Source organism: Armigeres subalbatus, chromosome 3, assembly GCF_024139115.2.
Source record: "Armigeres subalbatus isolate Guangzhou_Male chromosome 3, GZ_Asu_2, whole genome shotgun sequence".
NCBI classification, from domain to species: Eukaryota; Metazoa; Arthropoda; class Insecta; order Diptera; family Culicidae; genus Armigeres; species Armigeres subalbatus.
The window spans coordinates 206,550,545-206,565,760 of NC_085141.1; the positions used below are offsets into that span (position 1 = coordinate 206,550,545).

General features: G+C 37.1%; 1 protein-coding gene across 2 annotated transcripts in view; it reads left to right on the forward strand.

The window, feature by feature from the left end:
* LOC134224504 (uncharacterized) overlaps positions 1-5,056 on the forward strand; it is a 137,834-nt gene extending 132,778 nt beyond the window's left edge. For both annotated transcript variants that reach the window (XM_062703874.1, XM_062703873.1), the window contains exon 5: positions 3,838-5,056. In XM_062703874.1, coding sequence (XP_062559858.1) covers positions 3,838-4,572 — 735 coding nt within the window. In that variant the 3' untranslated portion in view covers positions 4,573-5,056. The remainder of the gene's footprint in view (positions 1-3,837) is intronic.
* The last annotated feature ends 10,160 nt before the right edge of the window (positions 5,057-15,216 follow it).

Below are 15,216 nucleotides of genomic sequence, written 5' to 3' on the forward strand. Positions count from 1 at the left end.
GGGAACCAGGGATTTCTGTGAGAATATTTTAGATATCCTCCAACCTCCAGGAATTTCGACGGGAATATTCCAGGGTCTTTAACGGGAATTTTCCAGGGATTCCGACGAATTGTTAAAGAAAATCCACACATGGAGAATCCGACTGAAATGTTTCAGCGATTCCAGTAAGAATCTTCTAGAGACTGCGAATAAAATCCTCCAGGAATTCCGACGGAAATGTTCCAGGAATTCCAACGTGAATATTCAGGGTTTTCGTAGGGAATGTTCCAAGGATGTAGAGTTAAATCGATGCAGAATTCCTAAGCAATCCATTGAAGGATTCCTAATCAAATTGCCGAGGAACTAAGAATTATTCCTCCAGGGATACCGTAAAGATTCCGCTAGCAATTTCGATGGGAATCCTTCAGGGATGTTGAAGCAAATCATTGAGGAATTCCGAAGCAAACCATCAAGGATTTCGAAGCAAATCGTCGAATGATTCAGAAGCAATTATTAGTTCTAGTTTCTGGAGAAATCATAAAACTTATTAAAAGTATGCGTCACATGAAATGACATGCAGAAGGAAAAATGCATTTTCAACATACCCTCGGAAGATCCGGTACATTTCCGGTGACCAAGGAGTGAGTTTTTGAATAAAGGGAGAAATTACTGTGTCCGCGTCCGATGGTCTCGGTTTTATCAAAATCGGATTATTCTAGGCCAGCGGTTCTCAACCTGGAGTACATGTACCCCCGAGGGTACTTTCGCTGACCTCAGGGGGTACCTCGGACGAAAATGCGTAATGGCGTAATGACGTATTACAATTCCAATAAAAAAGTTATTATGATGATTGTAGAAATTTATATTGCAAGACATAATATGTGTACATAATATGCATAGCAATCAGTAAATCAAAACATATCGAATCATGTTCACCACAGCCAACACAGTGTATGAAGGGCTGTGGGACAAAAGATCAAAAAAAATCTTCAAAAGCTATCTGGGACAAAAGATAAAAAAAAATCTTCAAAAGCAATCTACTTGATTATGAAATATGTTAAGAATATACTTCTTAACCAAAATATTGAATTTGAAGGTTCAGAAGCCTTGAGGCATAAAACCTTTTTTTGCAATTCCTGATCATAATATCTGGTTTACAGTTCGTTTTTGAGTGATAAAACGGTCTACTTTTCCATACCAACGAAATGGGTGCTTTTAATGAACATTATGCAACTCAAATGGGTTGATAATATTCATTATAGCACTCATTTGGATACTATAATGAAAACCAACATCAGAACAGTAGTTACATGACTACATTTTGCTGAATTAGCTTCGGTAAGTGCTCAAATAGTGTATTCTATGCGCCCCTGTAAAATTAAATAGTTTGCGGACATGACATCAAAAAATTTCAAAGTCAAGTACATCTATCGCTTCACGGCTCATCGAACTATGCAATGTGGCACGGTAACATGGAATCTGATTGTGCTCCGCAGCAACATAATTTATCGGCAAGAATGATTATGTGGAGTAAATTAGACTGTACAATTTTGGTACAGATTTATCAAATTCAAGTCAATTTTTTGTCATTGCAAAAATAAGGTAGGTAACTCGTTGTAAACTCGATTTTCAGCACTTGTAGTATTTATCCAACTCGGCAAGCCTCGTTGGATAAACGTACAACTCGTGCTGAAAAAATCATCTTTTTGCAACTTGTTGCACAAACTACTATTTCCAAAGCGGTTCAAAAGCCTTCTTTCAAATCCCCTTTTAAGATGCTTGAAAATCTCCTTTAGAGGGGCTCAGAATTCTTCTATCAACCAGCTCTTTTTAAGTGGTTCGGAAGCCTCTTTTCAAAAGGGTCGGAAGCCCCCTTTCATGAGAGTTGGAAGCCCCTTTTCGAGTAGCTTGTGTAGTGAAGGGACGTACTGAACATTGATTTTGTATTGACCAATATTGCAGTATTGAAGATAAATTATGACAAGGTTTTACCATGAATAAATATATTATTGGATCATACTAAAAGTTAATAAGCAGTCAAGAAATTAAAAAAAAATGATGCATGTCGCCCTTAACCACTTAAAAGAAAATGATTGATTAAAACGGATTGATTCGGAAGCCTCTTTTCAAAAGAGTCGGAAGCACCGTTTCCAAGAGGGTTAGAAGCCCCCTTTCAAGAGATTCGGAAGCTCCTTTAAAAAAGATAGGGAAAGCTCTCATTCAAGAGACTCAGATGCCCCATTTTCAAGAGGGTCACAAGTTTCCTTTTCAAGAGGGTTGGAAGCCCTCTTTCAAAAGACCCAGGAGCTCTCTTTCAAGAGGCTCGGAAGCTCACTTTCAAGTGGCTCGGAAACCTTATCGAAGATTTCAAAATTCTTCTTTCAAGAAGCTTGGAAGCCAACTTTCAAAAGGCTCAGCAACGTCATTTTAAGACCCCTTTTATTAGGCTCGGAAACCTCCTTCCGAAGGGCTCGAAATTCTATTTTCAGCCAGCCCCCTTTAAAGTGGTTCGGCTCGAAGGAGGCTCGAAGAATCCCTTTCATGAGTCTCAGATGCCCCCTTTTAAGAAGCTCAGAAACCTCCATTCGAGGAACTCAGAATTTTTTTAGCCAGCCCCCACGACTGGTTCGGAAGCCTTTTTTCAAAATTGGACCCTTTTGTTGACCCAGTTTCAAGAGGCTCGGAAGCCCCTTTTCCAAGAAGTTTAGAAGCCTCCTTTCTAGAGTCTCGGAAGCCAATTTTCAAGAGGATCGGAAACTTCCTTTCGTTTAGCTCGGAATTCTTCTTTCAAGAAGCTTGGAAGCATACTTACCTACTTACCTACTACCTTAAAAGGTTCATAAACGTCATTTAAAGATGCTCAAAAGTCTCTTTTCAATAGGTTCGAAAGCACTCTTTCAAGATAATCTTATGAACTTCTTCTTCTTCTTATTGGCATTACATCCCCACACTGAGACAGAGCCGCAATCTGCCTTCTTCTAATCAAATGATGAAGTATTAATGAGAAAACACAATTACCCTGTTGACCAATCGGTTTTATCATTTCCGATTGTAAAAAAAAAACTGCGAACCAAACTGGCAATTCCGAGCAAGGCCGGATACATACAGTTGGTTAGAAATACAATATTAGATTCAGGGTCTTTACTTAACCTTGCGAGCCAGTCCGGAATTGGCGAGTTTGATTCTCGATATGGTTTTCGGAAGACAAAAATTCTCAACAAATTCATATAAACGCAATATTTACAGTAAACGATTTGAGCATCTATAAATCAGAGACCAATTAGTTCTATTAAATATCATGAAAATGATATCTTCCGATAAGACATTGCAATACACAATAATTCTTGATTAGCTTGCGACAGACCTAAACACACACGGCTGCTGGTTTCTCATTATTACCTGAAAAGATCCAGAGATTCCGCCAACAACATCCAACATGACTTCCCTTTTGTCTCCCTGGTAATCAATTCTGTTGGAATACAAAGGGTCACTATTTTCTAGAAATTAGGTCATAAATCTGGTGTCATTCTGGACCGAACCGAGTCTCGCATCGGTATTAATCTTTTGTGATAGATAACATGTCACTACGGCTAGGTGTGTAATTAGTAACAGGCGTGTAGAAGGGCAGGCAAAAAGCCAGCTAAAACAAAAAAGGACAGTTTTCAATGCCATCGAAAGGCCACTGCAGGTAAAAATGACACAATGTTGCGAATTGTGTCCGACTGCGTGTGCGAGGACCAACCAAGTTGTAAAATGAGTGTGAAAATGTTTCACGCTGCGTAGGCGATATGATTTCATAAAAGTTAGGAACAATGCACTGAATTAAAAGCAAATTCTTTGTTTTTCTTCTATTTCCAGAAAATCAAAAACAATACAATTGCAAATCGTCCACGTTGCCACTTCTCCGAATCCCTCAAACGAGGATACTTTCGTTACCAATCGGTTATCAGCCAGACAAAGTATCTCGGTTTCGTCGGCAGCGGTAAGCCAATCAACTACAAAGTGAAACGTCACATTGACGAAAAGTGCTACAATTTCCAACGTTCCAACGCGTCCGACTTTTTCGAAAGCAACAACAATAGCAGCAGCAGCAGCAACAGCAGGAGTACCAGTCCGGCGAAAGCGGCCCATCCGCACCGGCACAAACACGGCATGGGTGACCAGAAAAGAACGCGTGGCGGCAAATTCAACTCGCATCGATCACAGAATCTCGCCGATCAGGGAGCTTCACCTTCGCAGCTACCTCCTTCTTCAATGGGCAATAACGGGCGCCTGCCGCGACCGTTACTGCTTGCCTCGGTGCCATCCTATCGGGTAGCCGTCGCCACGCCACCGATGAGCAACGATGTGCACACTACGACCTACAAGCCAACCAAAGTTGCAAGCACAAAGAAGCAAGTGAAGCCTTCGAAGCGACACGGGAAAACCAACAAACAGAAGCTTATCTTGAACGGGAGTAGCAATACTAGCAGTAGTGGAGGCAGCAGTAGCGACAATAGCAGCAGCAGCAGACATCCCCATCGCCATCTCCACGCTAAAAGGAATAGCAAGCTGGGCTATGGAAGGACAACGCCTAATGCGTCTAGTTTTTAACGGCGACTGCTACAAACAACTTTGTGCGAAAATATCCCCCCTCACTCTCTCTATCGTGAAACCGGAAATCGCTGGATGTGCGCTGCCAACGAGATCGCTGCTGGTAACGTCGATCTGCCTGGTTTATTGCATGCTCCGCATTTCGTCACCTTTATCTCTCTCTGTCATCTCAATTAGCCGTGTGTGTCTGTGACAGATTGCTTGAGATGGATTACTTTTGTATTAGAATGTTACAAAACCGGGAAAGCTTTATTAGAGTTAAATTGAAACTAAGCATCAATGCATCCTAGAGGTTTATTAAACAATTATATCAACACGCAGTTGCCAAACATTCTTCATTAATGTTTCCGCTGATTGTCTCTAAAGTATTATTTGTGAAATGACTGACAACATACACACAGATACACAGAATACATAACAAAAGTTGCGTAAAGCGCTAAAAGTAATGACAGTAATGTATTTATATTTGCTAGCATGCATTGCAGGAATTCATGCCAAGCAAGCTGCTGTCACACTTAGATGGGGGATGATCGAGCGAGCATGAATTAGGAATCGCTGAGCTTTTAGATGCCTTAATCGGTGTATATTTGTACTACTTTGTAGACATGTAGGAAAATACATACATCATGAAAATCAGGCCAAATAATAATGTAATAGGCGACTATGCCTTTCTCTAACGCAAACCATGATATTTCTTGCAAAATATTAGAAAATGATTACGCATTATTTCTAGTGTTTGGTGTTTATTCTGAACTGCTTTTGTTCTCTGATAACTTCCCATGCAAAAATCTAGATGAATACTTCAAAGCTTATCCATGTTTCGATCCCTCTGAATACTCTGTTTGGGTTCGTTACATAAACATGATTCTTTGGATCGGAATTCAATATTTCGGTAATTATGGTCGACAGCCACGTGCAATTGTAATCTATTATCTGCCCTTTTTCATAAAATAAAATTGGTTACTTTTCTTTTTCGAGCAAAGAAGGATATCTGCTACAAGAGGTGTGTAATATGAATCAAATTCTTTTATTTCAAAAGTGCTAACGCTGCTCCTGTTTTCGTGGCCAACATCTAGTTTTTCGAGGCCTAATAGCCAAAGTAGGTATCACTTCTAAAAGTGTAAAAATGCTTTTGGTGACAAAACAGCACTCAACTACAACATGTTGCATAATATACGGCAATATTTTCTTGATTTATCTGTATGTTTGCTTAGCTAATTTAATCAATTTTTCTAGTTTTGCAAAACATATTTTTTTCTCGCATGATGTGCACGACAATAGGCAAAAATATGCAACGAAACTTTGCTACTTATGAACGTTTTAAGTTACATTAAAGCGTCTGTTGATCAAAATTTCCAATGTAGCTAATATTTTTATAATTTAATTGTGGAAACTTTATCAGTAAGCAGATAGTATTGGATATTTGAATTTACTTTTTATTGGCATAACTTTCCCCATTCCCTATTACATTGGGACATTGCCGCCTCCCAGCTTGTGTTCATTAGGTACTTCCACAGTTGTTAACTGCGAGGTTTCTAAGCCGAGTTACTATTTTTGTATTCGTTTATCATGAGAAGGGAAGTCGAGAAAATTTTCAACCCGAAAATTTCACAGACCGGACCAGGAATCAAACCCAAAAGGCTTAATATTCTTACAAATCTATATTGGAATCTTGCAAAATCTGCAAAAACTCTTGGCATATATGTATAAAAATGGTACAGTTTTATACAGTTTTGGTTTAAAATCCTAACAATGCCTCAAAAAAAATCAAGGATTACTCCGCTTTCCTTTAGCTACAAAACTAAAATGTATTGAATTGTTCATCTAGACATATTTTGATTACAAGGTATGTTTGTTTCTTTAGTTGTAAATATTGCCCAGATTAACACAATTGTTGACGAAAATGTATTTCGTTCTCATAAAAGGACATTTCTAAGAGGTTTTTGAACATGATCAAAGAAGGCCACGTAGAAATAACTGCTCTTGATTCCTGTATCAGTTATCTTGAAAAAAAAAGAAGTTTTTAATAACTCCAACAATAATCCTTGCTAATGGAAACATGCACAAAAGAATGTGACTTAATAATGAATGTTAGTATGTGTATTTATGCGAACATGTTTAAAGTGCAAAATCAATAAAACGCTATTTACAATAATGATAACACAAAAGAATCATGAACACAATAGACTCAAATTGAATACAATACGAAAAATAAATACGCAAATCCACTGCTTGAAGTCGAACCGCAAAAATACTGAGCATACACAAATCTCAAATACATTATGAATCTCACTAAGAACTCCAGTGAAACGTCGCAATCCTGGAAAGCATAATTTATGAACGGCGAATTTTATAACAAATTATAGCAACAAGTTGGCACTTGGAATCAGATCATACCCAACAAAAATCGACTAAAAATCAATTAACTATATCCTATTACTTAATGAAACGCAAAATTTGAATGTTCTGAAGCATGTGTTGTTATATCCCCGTATTACAAGTCGACCGCAACTGTCAAAGTATTAAACTAGTTTTTAATATATACCCCACCATCGGAAAATCTGTTTCAATCATTAAAAGCACAAAGTTATAGAGGAATAACCGACAATAGTGAATGTTGTTTACGTTAAACATTTAAACTGCCAAAAGTAGAAAAAAAAACAGAACCCTAAAACCACAATACTCTTTGTTGGAAAGTGCCCAGTTTTGAGTAAAGATTCGGAGAGGTAAAAAAATGTTCGTCCCTTTGAATTATGAACAGTCTATATTTGGCAAGCTAAAATGAAATTGAAAAATAAAAGTAAAAGATCAGCGGAGACACTGTTTTATCTCTAATTGAACTGGCAAATCGGTTTCAAAGTGCATTTTGGTGATCCGAAAAGTGAAATTGATGCCTGGCTTACTCCAATATTTACCACGTTGCCATCTTTCCATCCCAGTATTTCTAATACAAGCCATAAAAAATCTCAAACGTAATGTTGCATGATTCGATACCACCTATATAATCGTTAGCTTATTTTGGCTAATTCTCCAATTGACAGTTTAACTGGAGAAATTTATCCAACTCAAATATTGTACAGAGGTCGGTCATTATTTTGCATCTCAGATATCTTTCAAGTTATTTACGAGAAACTAATCACATCATACCAAAATCCAACATTTTCCTCCTGTTTGAGAACAATTTCACTTTATTCTAAATTTAAAAATTTAAGTCATGAGAATCTACTCTTTATTTCCAACAATTCGCCAGGTCGTAAAGAAATAAGTCATTTTTTAAGGTTTGTAAGTTATTCAGTTAAGAAAACACGTGAAGAGGAACCTGCTGCGTGTAAAAAAGTGTAATCGCCAGATCCGACATGGTCAACGGAATTAACCTAATCCTTTTTTGTCATGCATGTACAAAAGTGTTGTGTCCATTTTCATCATTTGATACAGCAGCATTTCTCATCGAGTTTAATTTAGCAATGGAATAGCAGTTTTTTCGAAATTCAAAACTAGAACAAGCCTTAGCTTGACATTTCTCTTATGTAGAATATTGCGTTGAGTTTCCTGAGCAACTGTGCCTGAGTACCGGGTGGGATGGAAACAAGATTTGATGTCTTATATGATGAATTGGACATTTATAACTGCAGTTGAAATTGGAGTCATAATTATTTATTTTTACATTTTGTAGCATCATTACTTATTTTCCTAAATATTGCTACATTGATATTTTAAGAACGAATTTTTGAATGCAATTTTACCCGTTTTCAGGGAACACATTGAAAGAAGCACCTATCTTTTTATCTTTTGCAACGCAGCAAAGCCAAAATAAAAGATGCAGTTATTCTTGCTTTTCTATAGAGATTTGTGCTCTGAAAACGGAGGTATAATTTATTTGGATTCTGGACAGTTTTCCTTAATCTATCGAATTCGTAAAATTCTCTAGAAAAACAATCGAGCGCATTAATACAAAATAAATAAAATCTGTTATTCTGTCCTACTTGGGTACATTTCAAATTGTCGCATAGCGGGCAATCAAATGAGGCACTGTGTTGTGAGGAAACGAGCTTTTAAAGAATTTGCATTGTTATAAATGTATATCATTATATAAAGCATTCGAAGAATAATTTTTGGTTTTTTTAATTTATGGTTGATATCGACTTTAGTGAGTAAGATCATTATAAGTATGGAAGGAAGTATTTGAACGAAATGAAAAACACATTATACTTTTTAATAAAATGTATCAAAATAAACTGATTAAAGATTTAATTTTAATTTATGAGTACACTTGCAAATAACAAGATTATTTAACAATAAATTATAATATGAACGACAATAACTCAAAACAATATATGCTTCTTATTTTATATCGAAAGTGATCATTACTCATCTGTCGTTGGGATAAGTTATATGGTGAGTATCAACTAAAAACAAGTTCACAAGGAATTTCGCATTTTAATTAATGCTTGATTCTGCAGTTTGAAAAATTAGGAAAGGGAGAATCTGCTGGAAAAATAAATCCTGCTTCGATGTTCGCAACCTGGCAACATTTGCCACGATTGCTTTATTACTTTCATTCATGACTCTCCGTTCTGCCATGATCGCATATTTTAAATTTTGCATTTTTTTCATTTTGAGTTAATCTTATGAATCGTTTAAATTTTTGCTTTTAGCCACAAATGAAATCAAGAGGTTTGTTCTGAAAATTTAAAAAACTACTAAGTTGTTTTGTAACATTGATAAAAGCCATTCAACGTAGTTGAACGAGCCGACGTGCTGTGTCTCATCGCGAGTTTTGTCTGTATGCAAGAGTCTATTGTGGTGCCACCTACGGATCCAGGTATCACTGTGTGAGCGAGCGAAGTAGGTTTCTGGAGACGCAGTGAAGCAGGTTATTGTTTCTGCTGCTACCCAGCAGCAGCGCAGATAAGTGGAAGGCATTGTTTTATTATTCTCCATCTCTGATACAGAGGGATTAATTATAATAAATAAATTAGTTTTTTTATTTTTTCTAATTTGCTATTAGTTCTAAGTTCGGCATAAGAATTAATTGTCCTTCCACCTTGCAAGGTGAGAATGAGGCAGAGACATGGCGATAGTCCTCCAAAAGATGTCCGCACAAGATTGTACCATGCGGCTTGTCGACCTTGGGTTGTTTACTGGCAGAAAGTGAAAAGTCTAGGCTTCTCGACATTAAGCGAGATTTGACGCGTCGTTTTCCACGAAGGTTGATTTAATCAGATCAACAGGAACAAGTTACGAATCACCGCACCTAAGCTTCAGGTGAACGAAACTTGCAAAGACAAGGCCTTCACAATGTAGAATACATTTATTTATGTCCTCGCGGGAGGGTCGAAACGAAGGTGTGATCAACGCAGCGAGCCTGACTCTGCGAAGTGATGTACTTACCGTTCATCACCTCTACCGTGGATATTCTGTGACGGAATTGCATTCCAACCCGGTAGATGGCAAAAAGATATTCAAGTCAGGTTCGCTTCGGGTGACGTTTGCCGGTTCACTTCCAAATATGTCGATTTAGAGAATATGATGCCTGGCGTTCTTTCTGTACGCCATGGGTATTACGAACACCCGATTAAACAACTTGGTCACATGCTGAGTTTTTGACAACAAACCACGTTGGGTGTGGTAAATGTTTCGAAAGACATCGAGGAATCCGCACAGCAACAGCACAAAACGTGCTTATTGCAGGTATCTCCTGCCATCGGTTTGGCAAGATTGCCGTGTACAGAAAGCACCCAATAAGCGAAGCGTTTGGTACAGGCCGCCTCAAGCAGACCTATGCGAAATGGTTAAGCGCGACCTATCCGCACGATACCACTGCAAAGGCTGCTATTTCAGCTACCGTTCATGTAAAGCATATTATGATTCCATATGCATTGAGCGATTGACTCTGACGCAACTGATAATGGATGATCTCGAGAGTACGTGCGAAAAGAGGAAGCAAACGTCTTCCCTGCGGGATTGCGCCATAAGAAATCAAAAGTCATCCATAAAAGTCTGTACCAAATCTGAAGGCATGGGATTATAAAACTCTACAACCGTCTTCACTGTTCTTTGATCCATCTACAAGGATATTCTTTATTGTCGCCAAACCGATGTTTCCAAGAACATCCAGGCGAGAACAATGAAGAAAACTAATTCGTTCTTCCAAACTCGTCCAAGCAGGATATGATCTCTTTAAGACCTTTGTGACTCTTTTTGAATTTATTCATATATCTGAATCATTGAGCTAAAACATTTAATGTCAATGTAATAAGAGCAACTGTCTATACGGTTGCTTCAAGCTGAATATAAGGGCTATAGATAGATGCAGAACCTTATTCAATGCTTTTTACCAGTCAATCTGCCACACAATATCATACGGTTCAGATTTACTTTTGCTTCATTTCACTGAAACTCTGTACAGCAGATTTGTTCGCAATTATTTCACCGATTTTCTGCGGTATTTCCTTTGTTCAACTGTCATGAATACCCTAAAAATCTGTAAATTTTCACCGAATCGGTGTTCTGCTGTTGAGATTTCGGAGAAATTTCCTAGAAACTGACGAAGTTTTAGTGTGGGCGAATCTATTCAGCTGTTTTGACGCCTGCACTACTCTACGCGATGTACAATTTTTTCTCTCTTAATCTTTATTGAACGATAAGTAATATAATCGTTCATGCGCGCTTATTTCGAGATTTTTGAATCTGTTAGATAAGTTTATACAGCACTTCGAATTCAATTTGAAATTATTTGAGAGGAAGAGTACAATGTTTATTCAATGTTTTTTTTTGGTGAAAACACGTAAATATCAATTCTTCGTGCTACTTCAGATACGAACTCCTGATCTCCTGATTCAATGGCCGCTGCCTGTCTCATCACCGTGCATTACATAAACATAGCTCATAACAGCCCGGCAACAAACACAAAATGTATGACTTCCATTGACAAGCGTTTAAAATGCAGTTCATGATTAACATAAAAAGTCTCAAGTATTACTAGAATGTGTGTCAATATATGTTTAGTTAATTTATAGCCATTACGCTATTTTGTTAATGGATACAGGAGTTTTCGTTGCGATCTACATCACGTAATATGGGGTAAAGCAAGACAACCTCAGTTAACAACATGAGTTCTACATAACTTATGTCTTAATCTCGACAGATTTTGACTGAATATATGAAAGCTGCATAAACGATAAAAGATGAATGTATGGCATACAACTGGCCTAGCTGATAGATAATTGGGTACATAGAGTTGAAGTCAAGGGATTATTTTAGCGGAGTGTTTTTCATTCTGCATCAGCAGACCTGACAATCCTTTGCTTCTTTAAATATTTATCCTCTGACGTTAGTCTCTAGTTACAGAAATGTGTTCATGTGTATAGCCCCTTCCAAAAGAGGGGCTACCATCTTAAGAACCTTCCCGACCCTAAAACCTCGCTGTAAATTTTCACGTCGATTATTAGATTTCGAGTCTATAAGGTTCAGAGACAAAATTCCATTATATAGATCATATTGCTTTTATTCAAATAGTATACACTGGATTCTGTTTTTACACGATTTTCATCTTTTAATTTTCTACTCAATCCCAACGTTCTAACTATTAATTATTATGTGATTTTTCTTTTGATTTTTTCTAGGATTTTTGAAACTATTGCAAGTGTTTGGTCGGTAAATTCAGTCACACGATCTACATAAACGAAAAAAATCGTAAAACAAAATCTGTGTACATCCAAAGGCAAGTTTGTTGAGCACCAAAATTGTTAGTTACCTTATAATTAACCGCTGTTCGCTATTACACTGCTCGAAGTAATCCGTCACAGGTGTCATCTGAACTGAACCTGGCACATGGCCCGTCAAAAGGAGCAGAAGACAACAGAGGAGATAGGCACTTATGTGAATCGCAAGCAGCTAATCGTTCTCTAAAATCTAAATTATATATTCACCTAAACCCATAAGTAAATACCTAAAACTATTTAAATTCGTTGATTGAATTGAAGCAAAGCAGATGGGAGAATTATAGTAAAATAAAATTATATCCAGACGTCGATAATGGCGTGAGTTATAATAGAATATTATAATAAGCAGGTGTGTTTGACAGTTTTCCGGGAAAATCGTCAAAACGCACGCAAACGTATCAATTGTGTTTGGCCCATTACCTCGATTTGGACATCCAAGAGGTACACAATAGATAAAAAAGTTATAAATTTACACGAAGTACGTACATAAAGGAATGCCAAAAAGAGCGTAATTAAACGATATTTTTGTTTGAATTGCAGCGATTTGTATTACATTATGTCACCATTTAATCGATTAAGTGGCATATGCTTTACAAATTGCATAAGCATTTAGCGAATTTGATGAAAGATTCATGTATGTTTAAAATAGGGGATTCAGTAGGTTGCTGTATTGCTATGGAAATGTTTCCAGGCGATTTGAAATATGTCCTTGGATTGAGTGTGAAACATTTCGATAATCAGATACTGCAACCTACGCCGTTAAGTGCATACCCTAGTGTAATTTCCGTCCGTATTTTTAGCGCTGTGTTTCATTATTTTTCTGTGTAGAAAATATTTATATTTTAATCAATGTAGGCTTTGATTCATTAAAGAATACTGGCACTATCAGAATTCTTGAAAACAAACAAACGTCAAATGTTTTCTTGATAATTATTTTCTAATTTCCTTAATTCTATTTTTTTCAATAAGTAACATATAACATAAATGTGTTGCATCATATTACAGTGGATGAAAGCTGCTGATTGATGTTCTGAGTGGACATAATACTTAATAAAATCTCTCAAGCTTCAAAACGATCCACATAAAGAAATCAAAAGTGTTCGTCCAGTTCTGACAATTTAGCTACTCAGGTAGCTCCGCTGACACAAAAAGCGTTGGGATTGTGGCGAGACGATATGATCGAGTCGAATATTCAACCCTCAGAAGTTTATAATTCTGAGAAATGGAGGTCTAGCAGGGATTGAATTATCCTGGCCTTCCAGTATTTTTAGGATGCGTACATGTTGGGTTGCGTGCAATATAAAGATAAATTTCATGTTGGTTGGTGGGGTCAACTAACAATGATGGCTATGTTTAAGGGGAGGGGTCTGAGACTTTGGACAGTACATGTACTAGGTATACAAAAAGCGTGACAGAGGGGGGGGATCTAGAAATCCCAAAAGTAGTGGAGCGTCATACTGAATCGCCCTAGGCAAATATATTATATCTAGACCAACTTTGAAAAGGCGAAGAAGCCAAAATTTATTCTTATTATTCTTCGTCTACATACAGCCATATATGTAGACAAAGAAGCAGAAAGACAATTTTACGCTGCCTTTTCAAATGTTGGTCAGATAATTTGCTGTAGGAAACGACATTTTTTTTTTGATTTGTGCAGCGCTTTTGTTTATATTCATTTTGTAATCGTCTATCATTATTCTGTTGGCGATTGTGTGGTTTTTCCTGCTAACTTATTATTCTAGTGAGCATGATATAGATTCTGTATTCCATGTTTTCTGATTAATATATTTGACACCTATTACGCAGTCGTACAACAACCAAATTTCTTGATTTTCTGAACAAGTACGGTATGTAAATAGTTGTAGCCTCCAAGCAAATCTTGAAATGCAAAGGTTCAAATGTGGATTATTTTGTATTTATGTCTTTAATTAAACTATCGTTGCCTTCATCGGTTGCTTCAGTAATCCTGAATACATAAAATTATTGATGAGATAAATGTTTAAAGAGACTACACTAGTCAATGATTTAAACACCATTACGTAAAATGACATTTGTTTATAAATACACAAATAATTGATCGGCAGACTAGATGAGTTCCAATGTTTTACCTCTTGAATGTCAAATCGAGGTAACTCACGCCGCCATTATCGAGCCCAAATACTGGATAAAGCTAATTAAGATTACTATTGCAGCTACTAAAAGAGGTTAAACCCAGAATCTAGCGTGTAATTCAAAATATAGTTTCTGCCTACAGCAACTTAATCTAACATGCAAACTAGACTACAATCTAATGATTTCCCTGTTTATAGCTAGGATACTCGTGAACTGAGTCGGCTGAGTAGAGGGATAGTCTCGTAAAGCACGAATACCGGAAAGTGTGTAAGCTCAATGTAATCTAGAACTTCCGCTAACTAAAAATATATTTACAGTTTAAAGTTGTACCACAATTCACCTAGCGAATTTGGTCCTGCTGAGAACCCGTGTCTAGTTCCTTCATACTCCCTGCCAACACCAACAGTGAGTTATCTGAAGCAATTGACTGTTTCTTGGTCTTTCGCAGGTGAATTGTATCTTCGATGGATAATACGGCTATTACACAAGATAAATCACTGTGCTGCAGTGGAACCTGTAGTCTTAAAAATAAATTAGACGTGTTCAAGTTTTTGATTAGCAATTCCGAGCTGACATATTTGCACTCAGGAAACATGGCTTTCCAAAGACGAAATCAACCACGATTTTAATATTATTCCAGATCGAATGATCTCATTATGGTGGCGTTCTTTGGGGATCCAAAATGCTACTGTTCTACAGAATTCCTATCTGACTTGTTCCCGGCTTAGAAATCGTCGCATGCAGCAAATGAAGAATAAAGATCTTTGCATAGCTTCAGTGTACATTCCTCCAAATGCTCTTTAATCGT